This window comes from Synchiropus splendidus, chromosome 17 (assembly GCF_027744825.2).
Source record: "Synchiropus splendidus isolate RoL2022-P1 chromosome 17, RoL_Sspl_1.0, whole genome shotgun sequence".
NCBI lineage: Eukaryota > Metazoa > Chordata > Actinopteri > Syngnathiformes > Callionymidae > Synchiropus > Synchiropus splendidus.
Window position 1 is genome coordinate 17,474,016 of NC_071350.1, and position 20,242 is coordinate 17,494,257.

General features: G+C 45.2%; 1 protein-coding gene across 5 annotated transcripts in view; it reads left to right on the top strand.

The window, feature by feature from the left end:
- The first annotated feature begins 82 nt into the window (after window positions 1-82).
- mink1 (misshapen-like kinase 1) overlaps window positions 83-20,242 on the top strand; it is a 26,995-nt gene continuing 6,835 nt past the window's right edge. The window contains exons 1-25 of one of the 5 annotated variants that reach the window (XM_053847900.1): window positions 83-1,049; window positions 6,607-6,672; window positions 7,057-7,239; window positions 8,336-8,446; window positions 8,532-8,622; window positions 8,692-8,822; window positions 9,456-9,510; window positions 11,079-11,157; window positions 13,007-13,182; window positions 13,284-13,353; window positions 13,554-13,761; window positions 15,359-15,466; window positions 15,881-15,967; window positions 16,954-17,127; window positions 17,183-17,353; window positions 17,486-17,755; window positions 17,894-17,973; window positions 18,043-18,146; window positions 18,236-18,327; window positions 18,828-18,851; window positions 19,128-19,279; window positions 19,338-19,452; window positions 19,518-19,634; window positions 19,767-19,878; window positions 19,959-20,108. In XM_053847900.1, the coding sequence (XP_053703875.1) occupies window positions 993-1,049; window positions 6,607-6,672; window positions 7,057-7,239; window positions 8,336-8,446; window positions 8,532-8,622; window positions 8,692-8,822; window positions 9,456-9,510; window positions 11,079-11,157; window positions 13,007-13,182; window positions 13,284-13,353; window positions 13,554-13,761; window positions 15,359-15,466; window positions 15,881-15,967; window positions 16,954-17,127; window positions 17,183-17,353; window positions 17,486-17,755; window positions 17,894-17,973; window positions 18,043-18,146; window positions 18,236-18,327; window positions 18,828-18,851; window positions 19,128-19,279; window positions 19,338-19,452; window positions 19,518-19,634; window positions 19,767-19,878; window positions 19,959-20,108 (2,983 nt within the window). In that variant the 5' untranslated portion in view covers window positions 83-992. The remainder of the gene's footprint in view (window positions 1,050-6,606; window positions 6,673-7,056; window positions 7,240-8,335; window positions 8,447-8,531; window positions 8,623-8,691; window positions 8,823-9,455; window positions 9,511-11,078; window positions 11,158-13,006; window positions 13,183-13,283; window positions 13,354-13,553; window positions 13,762-15,358; window positions 15,467-15,880; window positions 15,968-16,953; window positions 17,128-17,182; window positions 17,354-17,485; window positions 17,756-17,893; window positions 17,974-18,042; window positions 18,147-18,235; window positions 18,328-18,827; window positions 18,852-19,127; window positions 19,280-19,337; window positions 19,453-19,517; window positions 19,635-19,766; window positions 19,879-19,958; window positions 20,109-20,242) is intronic. The other 4 variants (XM_053847901.1, XM_053847903.1, XM_053847902.1 and 1 more) reach the window with 4 other exon arrangements.

Genomic DNA, 20,242 nt, shown 5'->3' on the forward strand with positions numbered 1-20,242 from the left:
CAGGTGAATATTGTTGTTGCGCGGTAAAATTAAGTTTTGGTCCCAACAGTGCTTCCTGTGGTTTGTCCCTGGTGCCGCACCGTAGTTGGAGAAAACACTTGAGGAGTGTTCGTGCGCAGAACCCGCAAGACTGAGCCAGAATCCGAGTGGGAGGGAGGACCAGAGGGGCAAAACATGGCGAGATAACAAGTTTTCGCTGCACATATTTCACCGCTGGAGCTCGGGACTATAACCGGAGACCAACGACGTGTTCCGAGTGTCGATATCAGGGGCCGCAGTTCCGAAGTATCACGGCGTCGGGAGAGCTCGCGGTGCTCGTGTTTTCCCGGAAGGCGACTGTCAACACAAAATGGAAGGAGGAAAGTTTATCGCGGAGACTTTTATTTAAACCACCACCACTGCTTCCTCCCGACTATCTCGAGCTCGCCCTGGAAACCAGGACGGTCGAACCCATCCTCCCAAGTTCCGCTCGCGCCTTGACGTGTCGCTGTCATCCGTGATTTTTCATCTGACAGGCGGTTCTGGTTCGGTGCGGACGGACCCAGACGCCATCATATCAGACGCTGCGCTCTTGTCGAATAGACGTTTCTTGCACCCTCGCAGGGTTTTTTTTGTGACTGCGACATGCTTCGCTCGGTGGGCAGCAGCAGCCGAGACCTGAGTCAAAATGAACGCAGTGAGGTGTCCGACGACACCGGAGCTGCAGTCCACTGACAAGCTGCCAGCTCTGGACCAGAACCCATGGACAGCGAGCGGCGTATTTATAGCGTGTATTCCAAGTTCAGAGTGATATAACTTGCTTCTTATTCCTCGGTGACGGCCAGCTACTAGCCAGGCGCCTGGGAGGGTTCGGAACCATCGACCCAAACACAGCCACAACAACTAGACTGGACTGGTTTTCGGTGTATTTTTTTGTTATTGTTGTTGCGTTGCACTGACTCCAGTTCGCGGCTTCTCTCGTCAGCTAACTTGTGAGCTAACTTTCGACAGCTATGTCTGAAAACGCCCCCACACGAAGCCTGGACGACATCGACCTCGCTGCCCTCCGGGTGAGTCGCTAATCTCTCTCATATACACGTGTATATCCGTGTCAATGTTTGTTGTGTAGATCAACAACACGATCAGCCATGGCAGTCGTGACATAAACAGGTGTCAGTCATGAGAATGAGAATTGCTCTCCGTACACCTGGAGTTGTGTCTGGCTACTTTGCTGTAAGTCGGATCTGCCTTTGCCTCGATTGCTCCCTGTCCCACATCCTGTTGCTGTCTTCATGGCCAGGATTTGTTGGTCCAATCCTGCTGAAGGCCCAAGTGTTCTGGCTCGACTCTCCTGCCTACGAGGACGTCTTTTATGGCATTGTTTCTTTGTCATGTCCCCTAAATCTGAGGCAGTTTTTCTGATAACAGAACCGTACCCTCAAAGTACTGTGTACTGAGCGACTTGGGTTCTTGCCCAACCTCCACAGGGCCACAAGGAGCGCAATCCTCCACGAGATACTTGGAGCAGAGCCGCAGCTTCTCGTCATGAATGAGAGTGAATCTGAAAGATCTTGTCTAGCTCCTTTGAAGCCTTCCATCTGGGTGGAGACTTCAAGGACTAGTGGGGCGTTTCCATTGCAAATTGTGACTTGAAATTCCCTCTATTCTGTCAGATGTTGCAATGATGTTCACAACACAAATGTCCTCTTCAGTGCCAGAAGACTTACCTGTCACCAGAGAAACAGATTCCCAATTGTACACTCAAAAACAGAACACTGTAGTGATGATAAACTGTATGCGAAAATAGAATAACAAATCACAAAAGTTATCAGTTGCAGTTAAATTACATGCCGATTGAAGGGGTTTATTAGTCGGCCAGTTGTGACATCATCACTCTCTTAGCCCAATCTGAAAAAACGGTGACTTTGTTGAGGCTCAGACAATGGACACGTCAAGTGAGATGCAGCATTTGCTCAACAACCCTTCAAATATAAGGTCTTCAAACAACATCTAACACTATACAAGTGTTTACATCACTACAGTCAGTTGCTGAGTTTGTCATCCTGTACAAGTCATGTGGCGACTATTTGTTAAGGTAGTCGGTGACTAGTCAACCATCAAAATAGTTATAATATACATAATTGTTTCATATTATGTATAGATTATTAAAGCAAAACTATTTGATACTTTGAATAAGGTTTTAAGAGCTGATTATATATAAATATTTGCCATATTTTTTTTTTAAAGGAAACTCAAATAATGACTCTCCGTTTTTGTCTTCTCACCTGCCTTTGTTGACGTTATTATTAATAATTACTCATCACCTCTTAGTATAAAGTCCAAGAGATAGTAACAGTGCGGCTGGGTGCAAACCTGGTAAAATTAAAAACTACTGTATCTCTCTTGTTACTAGAGGCTGGGATTCTCTTCCCCTTCTCGGCTCTTGAATTTGCTTAAATCCACTCACTGATTTACCAATCCGTGTCTCAGTTGTTGGGCGCGTATCGTCTTCACAGACTGCCAGTGGCAGATGGGACACGCCTAAGCTATGTGGACATGACAAACTTATAAACTGACCAAAATCTTTTCAAAGTAGTTTCAGCTGTATTGTCCCAGCAAACCTCATGAATGTGCTGGATTCTCATTTTCGCTGTTTCTTTTCATGCTAGCTCTCAGCAGGTTATTTTTTTTAGCTTAGTTGAACAGCTGTTTTTCTTTCGCTGTTGGTCATGAGTTTTTGGATTGTGATAGAAAGAGGTATGTCTCCGTGGCTACTGAGGAGAGGCTCATAGTTCTGCACGTCTACATTGAAGTGCTGAACTGACTGTTGAGGTGATCCCACAAACCCAACATATGGTAAGAATAGGAAAATGGACGGGTTTCTGATAAGATAGGATTGGACTAGGACTCAAGACACTGTTAATATTCATCTTCAGAAGTTCACTATGTCCCTCCACCAACCGGCTTGATTTCTTCTGAAAGAAGAGGGGCTTCCATGATGTTTCAGTGACTGTGTACAGACTGTGATCAGGTTTGTGGCGATGCTAAGAGCCTGTCACTGCACTCCAGTGGTGATGTCCTCCATCACAGAGGGTCTTGGCTCTATGGATATTCCCTGCACAGTTTTCACTGCAACCGAAGGACTTCAAGAGCAGTGTCTCTTTATTCAGTTTTCATCACTTCCTTTATGATGTTTAATGAGTGGAACAAATTCTGCTGACATCTGCAAATATTCAGTATTGACATTTTGGGATACTTCCTCCTGGAGTGAACAGGAAACGGCCTACTTCCTGTTGGAGCATTGTATTTGAGAGGTGGTACCTGCTGTTGCTGGTTCTTGACCGTCAGTTCGGAGTGGGGAAGTTCAACGCTGTGATGGGGAGCGGCAGCATGGTCTGCTTTACTGCTTGCTACTGGTCCTCATTATACTTGAAGTTGGCAGCACATGTGACAGCTAAAGCCTTGCGTGTCTTACCAGTCTATTTTGTGGTTTGGAGCGCCTCACTTCCTCATCTTTGGCAATATTTAGCCCACGCAATTATGCCTGTTGTCTCTCTGAATGTCTTCCATAGAGGCATTGAGATGTTCCTTCCTTTCTTGTTAAACAATTTCAAGACTCTTATATCTCTACCTGCTTCATCTACATTTACTATTGGCATGCGGTTTGGTCGTTACTCTCATGTACATTTTCAGCTGGAAGCACAAGATTCTTTTAAGGTTTTCTGGGTGGATTTGTGCCTTTTTTCCATCACAGCCTGAGGAATTTCAAATGCAGGATGAAGGACTCTAACAAATGGTATCAGTGTGGTGTCTCCATCCATGAGGACACTAAATGGAGTGCTGAGGCAAAAGACACAGCTCTTCATTCACTGCTAATTTACTGCTTTACTACTCTGCTGTGCTGGGCATTTTTGGGCAGGTGGGTTCTCCCTAGTGCTCCCAACACGGCACAGGAGAACCCTGGGTAGTGAGAGCAAGAACAAGATCTTGGACATAAGCAGACACTTCGGCACATAAATGGGCGCTTATACAGTACATTCAGGTGATACGTGTCTTTCCAAATGGAAGAAGATCCTGAGGTACCTGACGAGAAAACATCTCAAGTCTGGTGTGGACATGCATCCATCATTGAGTGAAGCCTGGGCTCGGTTTAGGTTCCTGGATCCCTTCCTTGGATGAACCTTCCGAGTCATAGCTAACTGCGTTTACAGCGAGTCCTAAAAGCTGAACATAGACACTAAAATCATCCCTCTCAGGCCACTCTGCAAACAACATAAATGGGCTCCTTGAAGACAATTCATTTCAGCATGTTCAATGAGTTTATTATAGCAGCAGAGCATTTGCAGCTGTCTCAGAGTCTGGCTGCAGACTCTAATGTATATTTTTAAAGCTGAAGTGCTCACCATACATTTTGAATAAGACCTGCTTCTGGAATTCGGAAGGTGTCGATGTGGGAATACGGGTCTGCTGACACTTTTCTTTCAACACCAGAAGGACTTTCCATGAAGAACTAATGGAGCTCTCTGGAGCCCCCTGGAATAATTGAGTTTTCACATTTGCGTGTCACAGCTGCAAGATTGATCGGAGTGATCATTTCCCTGATTTCTCCCTGCAGATTTTCCATCAGCAGTTTGCTGCCTTCATGGCCTGCAGTATCTCTGCAATCCCGGCCCACAGTTTGTTTGGTATTGTGCTGGTGGCACTACTCCTTGAACATAACTGTACCCCCTCCCCTTCTATCGCTTCATGCCTCTCATCCCACTCTCTCTTCACTGTATGTGGGTAACTTGACCGCCTCTGCTTTGCCGCCCACTCTATTTTTTTCGTTACTGCTTTCCTCACCGTCTCTCTCCTTCGTTCGGAAGCTTCAGTCCGTCTGCTTTTGTCATTCTACCCTTTGTGTCGCTCTGCAATCCTTGTGTGGTCATTTCTAGTTTTTCCTCTCGTAAACGTTCCCCTATCTCAAAGGAATGTCTCCCTGCCTCGCTGAATGCAGAAACCCTGTCATTGGAAACAGATGAAAGCAGGACGGGTCTTGCTGCTGTACATTCTAAACCTAAAGCGGCAGCAGCCTTGACACCCACTCATCGTCTTTAAGCCGTATTGAAACGCCTGGAAGTGTATCTGCGTCCGATCACCCCCACAATCTCTCAGGGGGGCACAGTTCTTGTTGTGGTCTCTGATATGTAAAGACAAATTAAAAAAGGCCGCCTTTATGCTGTCACCCGTCTTTGTATCACTAATTGAAAATCAATGTCAAGTTGCTAGCCTGGAGTCTACCTGCTAACGCTAGTGGGCGGCTGTCTGTGGGTGGCAAGTCAAATTGGTATGATTTGTATGTATACTTCTTTCACACGACTCGCCATGTTGGGTCTTCATTGCTTTGAAGAAAATGGGAGAAAGTATAGGGTGTAGTGGTTCATCTGTAACAGATGTTGAAGAAGCCCCGTCCTGCTCCTGCTGTATAACAAACATGGCGACTCTTAAGAGAAGTGAAAGCCAGCGCTCGTTTTGCTTGGCTGGATGCGTAGGTGAGGAAAGTAGTCGCCTGTGTGGGGAAAGGAAATCCTGCTATTTACCACAAAAAACGTACTGTACTGAGAGGTACACGTCACTGAAACACACTGCGCGATTTTATTTTTCTTCTTGTGCTACAACAAAGCCAAAACTCAGGACACATTATCGTAGCTGCAGTTTGTTTTTACTAGGCCAGCAACTAACGATTCTTTTGATAAGCGTCTAGTCACTGACTACCTTGACGATTACTTGACTAGTCAGAATAGTGTGTGGGGGGGGGTTAACAAAGACACCCAGATGGCCAATTGTAGCTTTGAAGATTGAAATTATATTTGAATTTTATTGCTCAAAATGTGTTGTGTGTCCTTTGATGTGTCCTTTGATGTCTCTATTGTGAAATACTTTCAACGTTTTGGGCCTCAGACATTTCTCCCCTCAAATTGTGCTAAGAGAATGATGATGTCATGACTAGTCGACTAATGAAACTGTTGGGAAGTTGTTGCCAGACTAATTTTTATTTTTTAAATGTACTTTAATGAGTGAACTAATAATAGCACTTGAGGTGAAGCCTGTCAGTTTAAAAAATAAAGGTGTCAGCAAAAGTGAGAATTAGCAGGTCAGACTTTTAAAAAAATCAGTGACCTGTTACTGGCCCCAATAGTGACCCCCCTGGATATTTGTTTTACTTGTGAATATGTGTTGATTTTATTTTGAAAGGTGACCACATGCTTTTACTTTGTTGTGCATGCATGCATGCATGGTGGAGATTTGACCGAGTCTTCTCGGGTGATGGTAAATACAAATATCTCAATAGCTGGATGGCACCACTTCACTTTTTAAACAATCATTTTAAGCTGATATATAATGTTTTCCTCAAATCCACCATGCGGCCACATTTCAAACAGAAGTCTTAATTCAGAATCTCTCCATTGTAGTGCGTCAGAAAAGAACAATGCAGCATCTGGAACAGCAACTTGACTGTTCCCACTGTTTTGTCTTCATTTAATCCAATCTTTTTGTGGAGCACTTCCGCCCTGAGCTGTTTATGTTATGAGAATGTTTAGCTGCGAAGGAGCAGAAACTCATGAAACTCCTCTTTTTCGTCTTCAGGATCCAGCTGGTATCTTTGAGCTGGTGGAGGTCGTCGGCAATGGGACGTACGGACAAGTGTACAAGGTGAGAGGAAAGGGGCACGAATAAGCAGCATGTTTGTGTTCTTCAGTGTAATATATTTCCATCTTGACTTGAATTGCTTTTCTCTCCAAGCTCTTCACATGTCTAGAACGCACTGAAATGATTTCTCCACGTGCCTTCTTTTTAAATGGGCAGCCATTATTGAGAGTGATGAAGCTTTTTATTGCACAATGGAAGCAGTGTTTGTTACATAACCATGAGCACCAGTGGATTCAGCAGCATCTCAGGTCGCATTTGTTTGGTGTTTAACACGAATGTTAGGAGGGCTCATAAAGAAAGATGCGGTGGATTATTAGGAAAGTGGAGCCTGAGCTGCTCTACTGTACAGTAAAGGCTAAGTTGCTTCTTCCATCACTTCCTTCTCAGGGCCGTCACGTGAAGACCGGCCAGCTGGCTGCCATCAAGGTGATGGACGTGACGGAGGAGGAAGAGGAGGAAATCAAAGCCGAGATCAACATGTTGAAGAAGTACAGCCACCACCGAAACATCGCCACGTACTACGGTGCCTTTGTGAAGAAGAGTCCACCGGGACATGACGACCAGCTTTGGGTGAGGCCTCCTTCAAGTGACGCTGTGAGCACACGGTGCTGAGGTGACCTGGAAAAAAAAACTTCTCAAGATGAAAAAAGTTCAGTTATCATGGGAGCGGTCATGAAACAAAGGTCACTTTCTCGTCACAGCCACCCACAGTATGACACAAGCTACTATTATAGTGTATATGTTTGTATTTCATTGAAATATATATGTATATATATTGTTTATTTCTTTTGACAAAACCATTAAAAAGCTCAAATTAAATGGATATGGAACAGTTTTGTTCCATTTCAATAACTTTTAAGTGACAAAAATTGCTTCACAAATGTCTTGGTTTGTACCATATCGCGGAGTTAAAGTGAACAAAACCTGTCACATGACCTCGAGAGTAGATGCTCTGTATTTGTTTATATTTGTTTCAGGGTAAAGTTTCTAATGCAACTTTAGTCGGGTTCACTATATTGGCTGCCACTCTTACACTAGTGTGACTGTACAGTTTGCCTAGGGCTTTCATAGAAGCAACTAAGACCTGTCAATCACTGAGGAGTGACCCGCCCCCTGTCTGAGGACAGTGTGTAGCACATGCCAGTAAGCTGCTGTTTCAATGAGTGTCTCAGAGAAAATAACGCCAGGATGGACAGATCTGGACCACTGATGCTACATGTTGTTAGCAACATCTGTGCTCATGAAGTTCAAACACCAAGTGGTTATGCTAAAATTAAATCCTGGGATAATTTATCTTTAAAATAATTATAATAATTCAAACTTTAAGTTTTTTTTTTTTCAAAAGTAATGTAATAAAATGACAAATGATTAATAAATCCAATTGCAATATTGATTAAATAGTTTGTTTTATCACTTCATCACTCTCAAAAAATGAGTTATAACCTCTAAAATCAATGTGTTTTTTAATGCAGCCAAGCATACGTCACAGTTGGATGTTATAATTGAGCCCTCAACCTTCTCTGTGCTTCAGCAGTCGCTGCCTGAGTAGCTGAAGCTAGTGTGGTCCTGAATCTCTCTGCACCAGCAGAGCTTGAGCACAGATTTCAACACAGATATCTGGAGTGCTCTGTGTCCGGGCTTATGATGTTTGTTTATTTTTGGGCAGCTTGTGATGGAGTTCTGCGGGGCGGGGTCGGTGACTGACCTGGTGAAGAACACAAAGGGCAGCTCCCTGAAGGAAGACTGGATCGCTTACATCTGCAGGGAGATCTTACGGGTGAAATAAACTGCTGTTCCAAATGTCAAAACAAATATTTGATACTCGGCCCCTTTTGACCCATTTGACCTCTGTCTGTGTGCAGGGCCTTTCTCACCTCCATGCCCATAAAGTCATCCACCGGGACATCAAGGGCCAGAATGTTCTGCTCACAGAGAATGCTGAAGTCAAGCTCGGTATGTGAGGAATGACCTCTGAAAGCAAACAGATCCTTGCCTCACTGGTGGTTTTTAATGAACTCTCAGTTGATTTTGGGGTGAGCGCCCAGTTGGACAGAACCGTGGGCCGAAGAAACACCTTCATCGGGACTCCGTACTGGATGGCGCCAGAAGTTATCGCCTGCGATGAAAACCCAGACTCCACCTATGACTACAGGGTAGGAATAAACACAGACACACAGATGTGGCGCGATGCTTTGTTTGATTAGTTGCATACAGAATATTTTTATTGATGTATTTAAAAATGTCATCTCAATTTTGTTGTTGACAAATTTCAATATAATTTTTGCCCCAAATTTTTTGAACTATTACATTATTTGTTCCTGCCATTATCAAAAAGAACATTTATTTTTAGTGTGTATTTTTTCACACATTTTTTCCCCATATTTTCTGTTTTTGTGTATATTCCTTTTATGTTCAAATATTAGTTTGACTGTTAAAGTATTGTTTTTTATTTAGCAACAGACTGTATGAAGGAATATTATTCATAGTTATAATATTACAATAGGTTTTTATATATAAAGCCAAATAGTTATTACTTATTTAGTTATTAGTTATTTAGTTATTACTTAGTTATTTATATTACTTATTACTTATTTTTCTGTAAATACTATTTTTAAATAGTTATTTTACCTTTTTTCCATTGTACATTGTAACATGTTTTTGTTTAACATTCAGTGATCCAATAATATCAAATTATAATAATTGTAATGTGACAGAAATGTCAAATGTAAAAATGTTCCTCGATGGTGGAACTGTGTTGCTAACTGGTGACTATTCTGTCCTCACAGAGCGATATCTGGTCATTAGGAATCACCGCCATCGAGATGGCCGAGGGAGCCCCGCGTAAGTGGCCGTTTCATCAGTCGACCGTTGCCTACAAGCCTTTGCTTGTATTCCAAATCCTCCGAAACCCTCATGAATGAGTCCATCTTGCATTTGCAGCTTCAGTCTGTGTCCTCAGATGGACGTCTGACTCATGGTAATCAAGGTAGTGGAGTCGTGAGCTGGCAGTTGGCCTGCGGAGGCTGAGCGAACAGATCTCTCTGGTCTCACCCACAGACAAATCACTGTCTGATAGAGGTTTTCTGTAAAATGTATCACAGAATTTGGGCTACATTTTCGACTGCATATTGAACAGAAGCAAAACGGTTGTTACCTCACCAGCTAGAATCACACTTTTGAAGACAAAACTGCTCTGCGTGCGAGTACATGATTTTTAGGTGGCAGATCCCACAGTTGGAGGACTTTGTTTATGAGTGTTTCACGTGCTCATACATGCAGGAGTTTGTGACAAAACCAGTTCAGTCTGATACAATGTTGAGTTTCTTCATCTATTTGTCCTGAATTGCACAACCTCCCCGCTAGCCTTCATCCTCATCTCACACAGACTGTCTGCAGAGTGAACGCGATATGAAAGTGCCTTACTGAAATACTTAAAACTATAAATAGATTTACTCTTAAAACACTCAACACTAGGGCAGTTTATTGCCATTCTTGATTCTCTCTCTATGTCATGTGTGTTAGGCCAGATTTTCACAAAATGTGGCCTCACTGGAAGGCAACCCACACATTAGAACCTCGTCGGAATTGCAATGTATTTTATGAAACTATATGGGTTTGTGCAGTCGGAATGGAAACCCAGTATTTCTTCTTTCTGTCTTATGTATTGGTTGATGTTGGTGACACTTTAAGTTACGGCGGACCAGACTCAACTTCATCTGCACTAGGATTTCCAGTGTCTCACATTACTGAGCTGAAGAGCAGCCTGGTCCCTCTGAGGCCTGGAAGTGATGAAGCAAACTAATGTTATTGCTTCATTTTTTATACAAGTAAAGCTGTAACAAGACACCCCAAGTATGAATTATAAATAATTATACACCTCAGAAGTCTTTGGTGAATAATGTGGAGAGAATTGAAAGAAATGTGCGGACGATTGTGACTTTTTTTAGCACCCGCATTATCATATAAATGAACTGTTGTTTCCTAGAAATCCAAAAGCCTCTCTCGTTCAAGAGTCATCACTCACTTCTCTGTCACGCAACCGTCTGTATTTAACAGGTCTTTTCATGGTGAGAATGAATTTTCCACTCTCCTGTTTGTGTCACGCTGCCTCTGTCCCTAAGAGCTGAGTTCTGAACGCTTATTTACCGTGCAACTCTGAAGCTAACCAGTCAAGTTTAGCTGCCTACCTACGCTGGGAACCCAGTGACTCACTATCTCCTGCATTCAGTGCAACAATGAGCCCGAGGCAGCAGGAAAGATTGGATAACAGCAGCTGGTCCATGTTTGAGGAGGTCTCTTTCTAACGCCCATAAACATATCATATACCGTCCAACAGAATGGAGCCAGCTTTGGTCACCGAGCGCTAATAAATAATAAATCCATTTAATGAAATGTTTCTTTTCCTGCAGCTCTGTGCGACATGCACCCCATGAGAGCGCTCTTCCTAATTCCCCGGAACCCTCCACCCAAGCTGAAATCCAAAAAGTGGTGAGTTATCTAGCACTCTATAAATAACCTTTTTATGAACCTGATGTCAAACAGCAGCACTTTTGTTGTCAGTTCTTTTGCTCACGGGGAGGCCTTTATTTGCTTCCCTGTTGTGCGATGATTAAGATAGAACTTGCGTTCGATCATGTGCTTAAAGCTATCATCTGTATCTCTAAGCAACAAGTCCGACTAGATTCTCGGATCTTTCTCTTGTCCAGTGTGAGCTGGAGTGAGGAGGCTTCCCTCTCCACGTTTATATGTCGGTCTGTTGGCTAATAAATTCTGACTGTGTTGACAATGGGAAAAATGAATCAACTTTAGATGTTGTTCGGTCTTCAAGGAATCATTACTACGCAACTATGGCTCCTAGCTTCTGCTCGTGTCCAGCTACATTCAGCGCTGGCAGAAACCTGTCATTGTAAAACGATAGACTCACTAAAATAAATCAACTTTCATGATGAATATGTGTTGCTATGTCCATTTTTCGGCCGACTAGATTATGTCGCCAAGCTAGCGTCGCTTTTACAAGCACCTACTTTCACCTCTGTAAACTAGGTTCAAGTTCCATTTTCAGTTCCACTTTTTTGGCCCGATCTAATACAATTGTTAAAACTTGGATTTTGTTTTATTTGAATTTGATTTGAATCTAACCAGTGTTTTACCAAGTCTGTGCAGTATTTATTTTGGTATGCTAATAATTAGCGCACCACAGTAATGGCATTAGCGATGACTGCTGAAAAAAGGATGCCAGACCTGTAGAGCATCAGTGAATCCCACCAGGCTTCAGTAGAACCTGTGATAGCATACAGCACACAGGTTCTGGCAACTGACCACACACTTTTTTAACAAACTTTCACTGGAACGACGTTTGTCAATGACGTTGACTGTAAGTGGGTCTATAAGTAAATATTATAAAATAAAGTGACTGGGTTTTAAAACGGCATGAACAAGTAATGTCAGCGAATGATCTAAAATGAAGAGAAAATAGAAGCTTCAACCTGACAAGTCGAGTGCTTCTCAGTATTGTCTCGATTCGAGATGTGAATTTTGACACATATCTGGACAGTAATCCAAGTTTTTGCTCCGTCCCAACAAGAACACTGCTGTCTGTCCATCTGAAAACCATTCCAGAAATGCTTTCCTCCTCCTACCTTGTCTTTTTCCTCTCCTGCTGCTTTCCAACCACCCGTCACAGGCATCCACTCCCCACAATAACAACTGTCAGTCAGCGGATGATGCAAGAATGGAGGCGTCAGACCACCCTTTAAGCACAAACAATGACCTCAGCATCCTGCTTGAAACAACAGTGGTGTTTGTGTAAGATCACTGTTTAATTAAAGGATTCTGTCAGCACTGATACATGCCTCGCGCTGTAGATCAGGCATGTTTTTTAGTGTCAGTTTTAGCTCATTTTGTAGAAGCTACCGCCTTTTCTCTTGCTTCTCTGTAACATCTGTTCGATAATTACAAAACCGGTGTTGGAGAAGTATTTGGCTCACAGATTTAGGACCTTTTCATTTTGATTCTCAGTCTTTGTCATGGACAAGGTCGCACACACAAGCTGCCGATAGTAGTTTTCCACTGCAGGGTGTGTGAGACATTTGTTGGATCTGAGTAGTAAAGTGGCTCCACGCTCTCCTCCATGTAGGGAGAAGTCCGCTGAGATACCTCCAGGACTCCTCCTGGTGAGGTGTTTCGGGGGACCCAGAAGGAGAGCCAGGGTAGATTCAGGACACGCTGGAGATTATACGTCTCAGTTTAGCTGTGTGTAAAGAAACTGATCTTGGGATTTCAATTTGTCCTCCTCGGACCGCCACAGACACTCCCCTAACCTCCCCCTTCCTCCCAGGTCCAAGAAATTCATTGACTTCATCGAAGGCTGCCTGGTGAAGACCTATCAGAGTCGCCCTTCGACAGAGCAACTCCTCAAACACACCTTCATCCGGGACCAACCCACCGAGCGCCAGGTCCGAATTCAGCTGAAAGACCACATCGACCGCACGCGCAAGAAGAGGGGAGAGAAAGGTGAGCTAGCCAGCCGAAGACGGTCTGCTGTGTGAAGTTCTCCTAGGTTGGTGAGACACAGGTCCCTTCACTGATCAGTTGCTTTGACATTTCCCTCACAGAGGAGACGGAGTACGAGTACAGCGGGAGCGATGAGGAGGATGAAAATCGAGGAGATGACCGAGAGTCCAGGTGACCACTCTACTTTGCTTGCTTTTCTGAGCTGATGATGAGATGCAACCGTTAAAGCATTGAGGTGGAATAGTATTTCCTTTTCACCTCAATCGATACTTCAATTTCTCCTGGAGCTGTTGCCGTGTGTTACAGGACTCTTCACTCCAAACATGACTTCATTGATGTGTTTTGGTGCTTTGCTTTTAATCTCTCAACAGCTCCATTCTCAACGTACCCGGGGAGTCCACCCTGAGGCGCGACTTCCAGCGCCTCCAGCAGGAGAACCAGGACCGCACGGAGGCTCACAAGCGGCAGGCCCAACTGGCCGCCCAGCGCCGCGACCCAGAGGAACACAAGAGGCAGCTGCTGCACGACCGCCAGAAACGCATCGAAGAACAGAAGGAGCAGCGACGCCGACTGGAAGAGGTAATGCTCAGCGGCACTGCGACAATCTTTGGACCTCTTCACAGTCATTTCAGCCTGGAGACTATTGTGAGATTATTCAAGGAGAGGAGAAGCTATGCTGCCGAACAGAAATACATCATGCATCTTGGAAAGCCTGAGTTTTCTGAGTCGAAACTGTGAAGAGGTTTTTTTAAAAAGAGATTTTGAAACTGCTAAGCTGTTTTAGTGGCTTAGGATTCATCCTCTCTTGGTTCACGTAATCCACTAATAATCTTGTTAATAAATGGTAGGCTGCACGCAAAACTGAATATTGGAAATTAGACTCATGACGCTTAAAGACATCTCATTAATAGATTTACAATGTGGCGGATGAAGCCTTTGGTGTGGATGAAAGCTTGAAGACAGAAGTGTTTTGTGTGATTTCACGTGTTGAAACTCTTCATTTTGTGCAAGTCGTCCGCAAATAACTGTGTGGAATTCCACACACTTGAGGTCTGAATTCTAGAGTTGGATCAAGGTACTTAAACTTTTAAACCAACTCTGACGGTGCTTTCATGGCTGAGGAGAAACTTCTCTAATGCTTGTTTTACACCATAGTCCATCTGTGGGAGGGAAATTTGAATTTTAATAGTCAGAGTGAGACACCTCAACAATCCAGTTAATAGTTCGATCATGTCGGTGTAAAGTGGGCACGGCTGAAAGACAGTAAGAGGATCAGCGCCTCGAAATCAGAAATTACAGCATGTCATTACCAAGTGGATCTTTTGATTTACCACATCAAAAGAGGCCACTGTATCTGGCTGGAGAACGTCTCCTGGACGCCGCTCTCGTGAGGTATCCCAGGCTTGTCTGACTGATCAGATGCCCTGGTGCAAGTCAAGCGTTTAAGAGGCAGAAAGGAGAAGACCGGGACTAGATTTCATTTTAAGATGAAATGATCTCAAATAGCAAGCAGTACTTGTCACTGATTACACACGCAATCACACACACAATCTGGTGTGTAAACAAAATTGCTACTTCGCAACTCGACGGCTCAAATACCTACTTGATTAAAAAACACTGACTATGCGACTTGTGGTTTTGCGGTGTGTGGTACTGAGGCTTAGAGACACTTATCAGTACTTTATAATGATAAATTACAAGCTCATATACTGAATAAACAGTTTATTTATGGTAATACATGTTCTCCAATCTGAAGTGTTACCAAATATTTTCACTGTTTCTCTTGAGTTCTTTGCCTGTAAATGTGTGGTTTAAACACTGGGATTAAGTAAGTTTAATACTGGCATCTGCATGTAGCAGTGCACTGGAGCAGCACGGTCTTAAGCACCTAGTTCCCCTGTCTCTTGTGGAGTGGAGTTGGCCGGATTGTTTTTTGCTGCTGCATGGTGGGAGTTTTCACAGCACAGATCAATCCCAAGTATGTGTTGTGTCACTTAAAAATACCCCTTGGATGAAGGGCTACTACTCTTTTGTGAGGATTTGAAAGTTGACAATGTGTGATGACTCAGAGCCTTGTTTATTTCCGTCTCGCAGAAGAAAACGGTTTGCTTGTGATTCTCCCTGGTGCAGCCTCTATGCTCATGTTCCATTCCTGTTTTTTCCTTGGCTCTCTCAGCAACAGAGGAAAGAGAGGGAGATGGTGAGGCAGCAGGAAAAAGGTCCCCATCGGAGACACGACGACATGAGACGGGAAGAAGACCGGAGGCTGGCGGAGAGGGAGCAGGTAACCAATCAGAGGAGAGGGTGGCTGCAGCTGGCCAATCGCCGTCGAGTGTAGGAGTGTCTCGGAGCAACACTCTGCAAGTTTCTCCGGTGGTGAAATTCCACGAGTAGGTTGCCATGGCAGCAAGGGTCTAAATTAGTGTATTTATTCAGAGACGAGTTTTCAGTGGGTGAGCTCTCTTGCTCCATTTCCTGTCTACACCTCTCTAACACCAACCTGCCAAAGCTGATTATATCATGGCATCACTGACAATAGTCGTTCACGTCCTCCATGCGACGATTTGCCGTCAGTCCTGGTGATGGATGCAGCATGTTTCGATTGAAGATGATTGCGATGTTGCGTAACTGTTCTCTGCTCTAACCGCCTTCCCACTCTTTCACACCTTGTCTGTCCTCCCTGCTCATGTTTCCACAGGAGTTTATCAGGCATAAGTTAGAAGAAGAGCAGCGACAGTTAGAAATCCTTCAGCAGCAGCTGCTTCAGGAGCAGGCACTGCTCATGGTAATCACTTCTCCACTATTTGTCACTGTCCTCAGCAGATGTTGCCACACCCCAAAGAGCGGATGTATAACTCAAACAGATTTTTGTTCCGACCGCACCAGGAAGTAAGTCTGTTATCATCCCTCAGACTGATCTTTAAAAATTAATTTAGATTCTAGAACCGATAACATTCGCAGCTGATACAGAGATTTGTAGTGAGAAGAGGAGGAGGGAAGCAAGCCTGGATACATGAAGAAGAGGGAGCTACGGGGGTGAAGAGTATTTGGGGTCCAGAGGAGACGAAAGGAAATAAAGAAGAGAGTGCAGGATGAAGCCAACCCCAAGAGTTAAAGAGTTTTAAAGCAAGGGCTCGAGGCTATAATCTAAAAGACTAAGTCAAAATTTGTCTGTTGCTCTTTTGTTTTGGAATCAGCCCAGAAAACCTACAGACAGTGAGTGTCCTGTTTCTGCACAGGCTCCAGTTGTTAGCTAGCTACTCGCAATATATTACTAGGGACGGCAGAGTACATAAGCGAGAGTGTACAGATGATCTGACTAGCAGGGTTGAAATCTGATCCCGACTTCCTTATGCTGACTAGACTACTGAGCAAGGTTTAGTGGTTATCCAGCAGTCACTTGCTTTGATGATGAAAATGAAGCACTTTTGTCCATAATTGTGTGCTATTACACAGAACGTTACACGTGCCTATAGTCAGGGGGATCAAAGGGTTGAAGATATGGTGCAAATTTTTACTGTAGCTCGCTGGAAAATATGTTTACAGACTGCGTGTTTTGTTCAGGTCACAGGGCCAAAACATACTTCTACTCATATGTAATAATGATGTTGTCTAAGTTCGTTCAGTGTAGAAAATGACTTTTTTGTTTATTCGTCTGCACCTGAAGTGGCCTTGATACAGAATGTATTTGCTAGTGCACGACTTGTGTGGCAACAGCACATGTGCTCAGATACTTTAAGGTCTTTCATAAAAATCTGTCACTTGGCTCAGGAGTACAAACGTAAACAGCTGGAGGAGCAGCGTCAGTCCGAGCGTCTGCAGAGGCAGCTGCAGCAGGAGCACGCATACCTGGTGTCTCTGCAGCAGCAGCAGGAGAAGAAGCCGCAGCTCTACCACTACAACAAGAACCTGGAGCACAACAACAAGCCCTCCTGGGCCCGCGAGGTACGGCCGGTTCAAGTCGGGGTACGGAACGGTTGGTGACGCTGCTGTCCTCCAGGTGGAGGAGCGGAGCAAGATGAACAGGCAGGGCTCACCCAAAATCTGCACCACTGTGTCCGACACGGCCATTCAGTCCCGCTCTGACTCCATCAGCCAGTCAGGGGTGGTCCAGTCCGCTCAGACTCCACCCATGCAGCGGCCTGTCGAACCCCAGGGGGGGCAAGGCAAGGTGAGGTCAAGATGTGCTTCTTCAAGAGACTCTGCTGCTCTTCTCACACCCCGTTTCTTTTTCGCTCTTTTAACCCGCTCAATTCTCCCCTTCCCCTCTGTACTTGGTCTCTTCCACTGCTGCGTCCTGCAGTTCCAGATGGCCCACTTGGTTCCCCTGAAGCCGTACGCGGCTCCTGTCCCTCGCTCCCAGTCTCTGTGCGACCAGCCCACTAAGACCATGTCCGCCTTCCCCACCCAGGACCCCTCCCTCAACCCCACCCCTCGCCCCATCCACAGCAGGGAGCTGGTGCGGCAGAACTCTGACCCAACTTCAGAGAACCCGGCACCACTGACCAACCAAATTCGAGAGGATCGAGGGCCCTGGATCCGCCTGCCAGATGTGGAGCTCCCACCCAAGGTAGCAGAACCGCAGGTCCAGGCCCTCAAAATTGACACGCTGTCATATATGTGGTCACTCCTGTTGAGCAGCGTCAGTGATGTTTTGACCCCAAACCCTTCATGTGCTTTCTTGTCTGAGGTTCTGCTCTGTGTCCCTCAGATTCCACAGAGAACAGCGTCCATCGCGACAGCGCTCAACTCAAATCTCAGCTCTGGGATCAGACACCCTGTCAGAGCCAGGTACTGGACACCAAAGCATCCTGCCCTCATCTGAACCCCAAAATCATCTGCTCCTCCAAACTCTTTCAGCAATCCGGATCTGAGTCGCAATGATCGCTGGGAACGTGGCGACAGCATAAGCATCATTTCCAATCTGCCCCAGACGGGCTCCCTGGAGAGGCACCGCATCCTCAGTGAGTCCCCCTCCACCCCCCCTTCAGCTCCTTCACCCATTTGTCTGCAGTCATTTCAATGGCACACTTGTCGCCATGGTTACTCGCAGGTACCTCTAAAATGGAGTCACCCATTCTCGCCCACGACAGTCGGCACAAACCAGGGGAGTCTCGCACCTCCTCGCGCCCGGGGCGACCCGCTGTGAGTGACATGACTGCACACACGCACACATACACGTGTTTGTTTTGCTATTCTGTGAGGACCTCTCATTGCCATAATGCTTTCCCCATCCTCTCACCCTTAACTTAACCATCCAAAAGAAATGGCTATGGCTAAGCAGTGCTCTGAACCAAAAAAATAAATGAATTAAAAATGTAATTTAAAAAATATAGTCCCAGCCATAATAATTGTTATTTTTAAAAAGTTTAAACATTTACAAAGGTTTACAACATATTACAAGTTAATTCCTTTGGGCCCTCAGAAAGCAGATTGTGACATCTTTTGTCTCTTGGATTCACATGGTTTGTGTTGTGTTTTGGGTGCATGGTTGCTCACTTTGAGGGAGGAGGGAGAAAAAACTAAAGTTGCCTGAAAGTCAAATGAACCTCAGTTAACACCACTGCCACTTCTCCTTCTCTGTATATTTGATGCAAATGTTGTTTCCTCTCCTGCTTCTGGCCTGCTGTTGACCCCAAATCTAGAGTTACAAAAGAGCCATAGGAGAGGTCAGTATCGGTGTGTCCTTCTTCTGTGTCTCTTCACCTTCTGTTAGTTTTTTCTTTCGGTTCTGCTGCCTGCTTTCCTTTGTTTATATTACGTATTGACTGAAAAGCCAGCGAGTGTTGTATATGGGATCTGCTCAAAACAGTGTTGTTTTTTTCCAAAGCTGTGTGTGTTGTGCATGTTTGGCCATCACATGCTGGACGGCTCATTATTTGGCAGTGTGTTGTCCGATCTCATTAGCTTCTTTATTTGAGCTCTCGTCCTCTGAACGTGTCCAGGACCACGGCCTGTATGCGAAGGAGCGAGCCGAGGAGCAGCCAAGGCCTCCAGCCAAGGCCAACGACTACTCCTCCTCCTCAGAGAGCAGCGAGAGCAGTGAGGAGAGTGAGAACGGCGAGGGAGCCGAGGAGGAAGAGAGCCCCAGCGACCGGTAACGCTCCCGATGCCGAGCTGTTTCAAGCCGGTCACCGCTGATGTTCGCCTTTCAGCCGCAGAGATGCAGACACTGACTCAGTCAACACCATGGTGGTGCACGAGGACGAGGGCGCGGGAGAGGTGGAGCAGGCTGGCGGTTATGGCGACCAGACCATGCTGGTGCAGAGGGTGAGTGAAGAGCTGCCGTCATGGTCCATTTCTGACTGGTCGTAACGGAGTGTATCTTCCTTTAGACTCCAGAGAAGCGCAGCCACAACGGGTACACCAACCTGCCAGACGTGGTGCAGCCGTCACACTCCCCCACTGACTCAGCCCCACACTCCTCCCCCGGCAAAGATTCTGTGTATGATGTAAGTTTTGCACCGAATTTCCAACCTACTTTCTCTAAATTATTACACTTGCCCCACATTTCCCTTCAGCCAGACGTGACACTCAAACATACTTCCTAAAATGTAGCGTAAAAATCCTCTCTGTTTCATCAGTATCAATCCCGAGGTTTGGTCAAAGCTTCCGGCAAATCGTCCTTCACCACGTTTGTGGATCTCGGCATGTATCAGTCTCCCGGAGGAACCGGAGACAACATCTCCGTCACAAGTACAGTGCATCATCTGGTGTCACAGCGTGTTCAGAGTTTGTTTTCTAACGCCATTGAACGTCCCTCGGGTCCTTCTCAGGCTCGCGGTTCGAGCAGCTGAAGATGGAGGTGAGGAAAGGCTCCATGGTGAACGTGAATCCCACCAACACTCGCCCTCCCACTGACACACCGGAGATCCGCAAGTACAAGAAACGGTTCAACTCTGAAATCCTCTGCGCTGCTCTCTGGGGTGAGTTGGAAAACAGCCAGGCTCAAAAGGATCCTGAGACTCAGGGCCTGACTGTCGTCCACATGCTTGATTAAAGTCAAACCACTTCCTCATCAATACACTGTCAGATGAATATTGAGTTGAGACCTCATCTG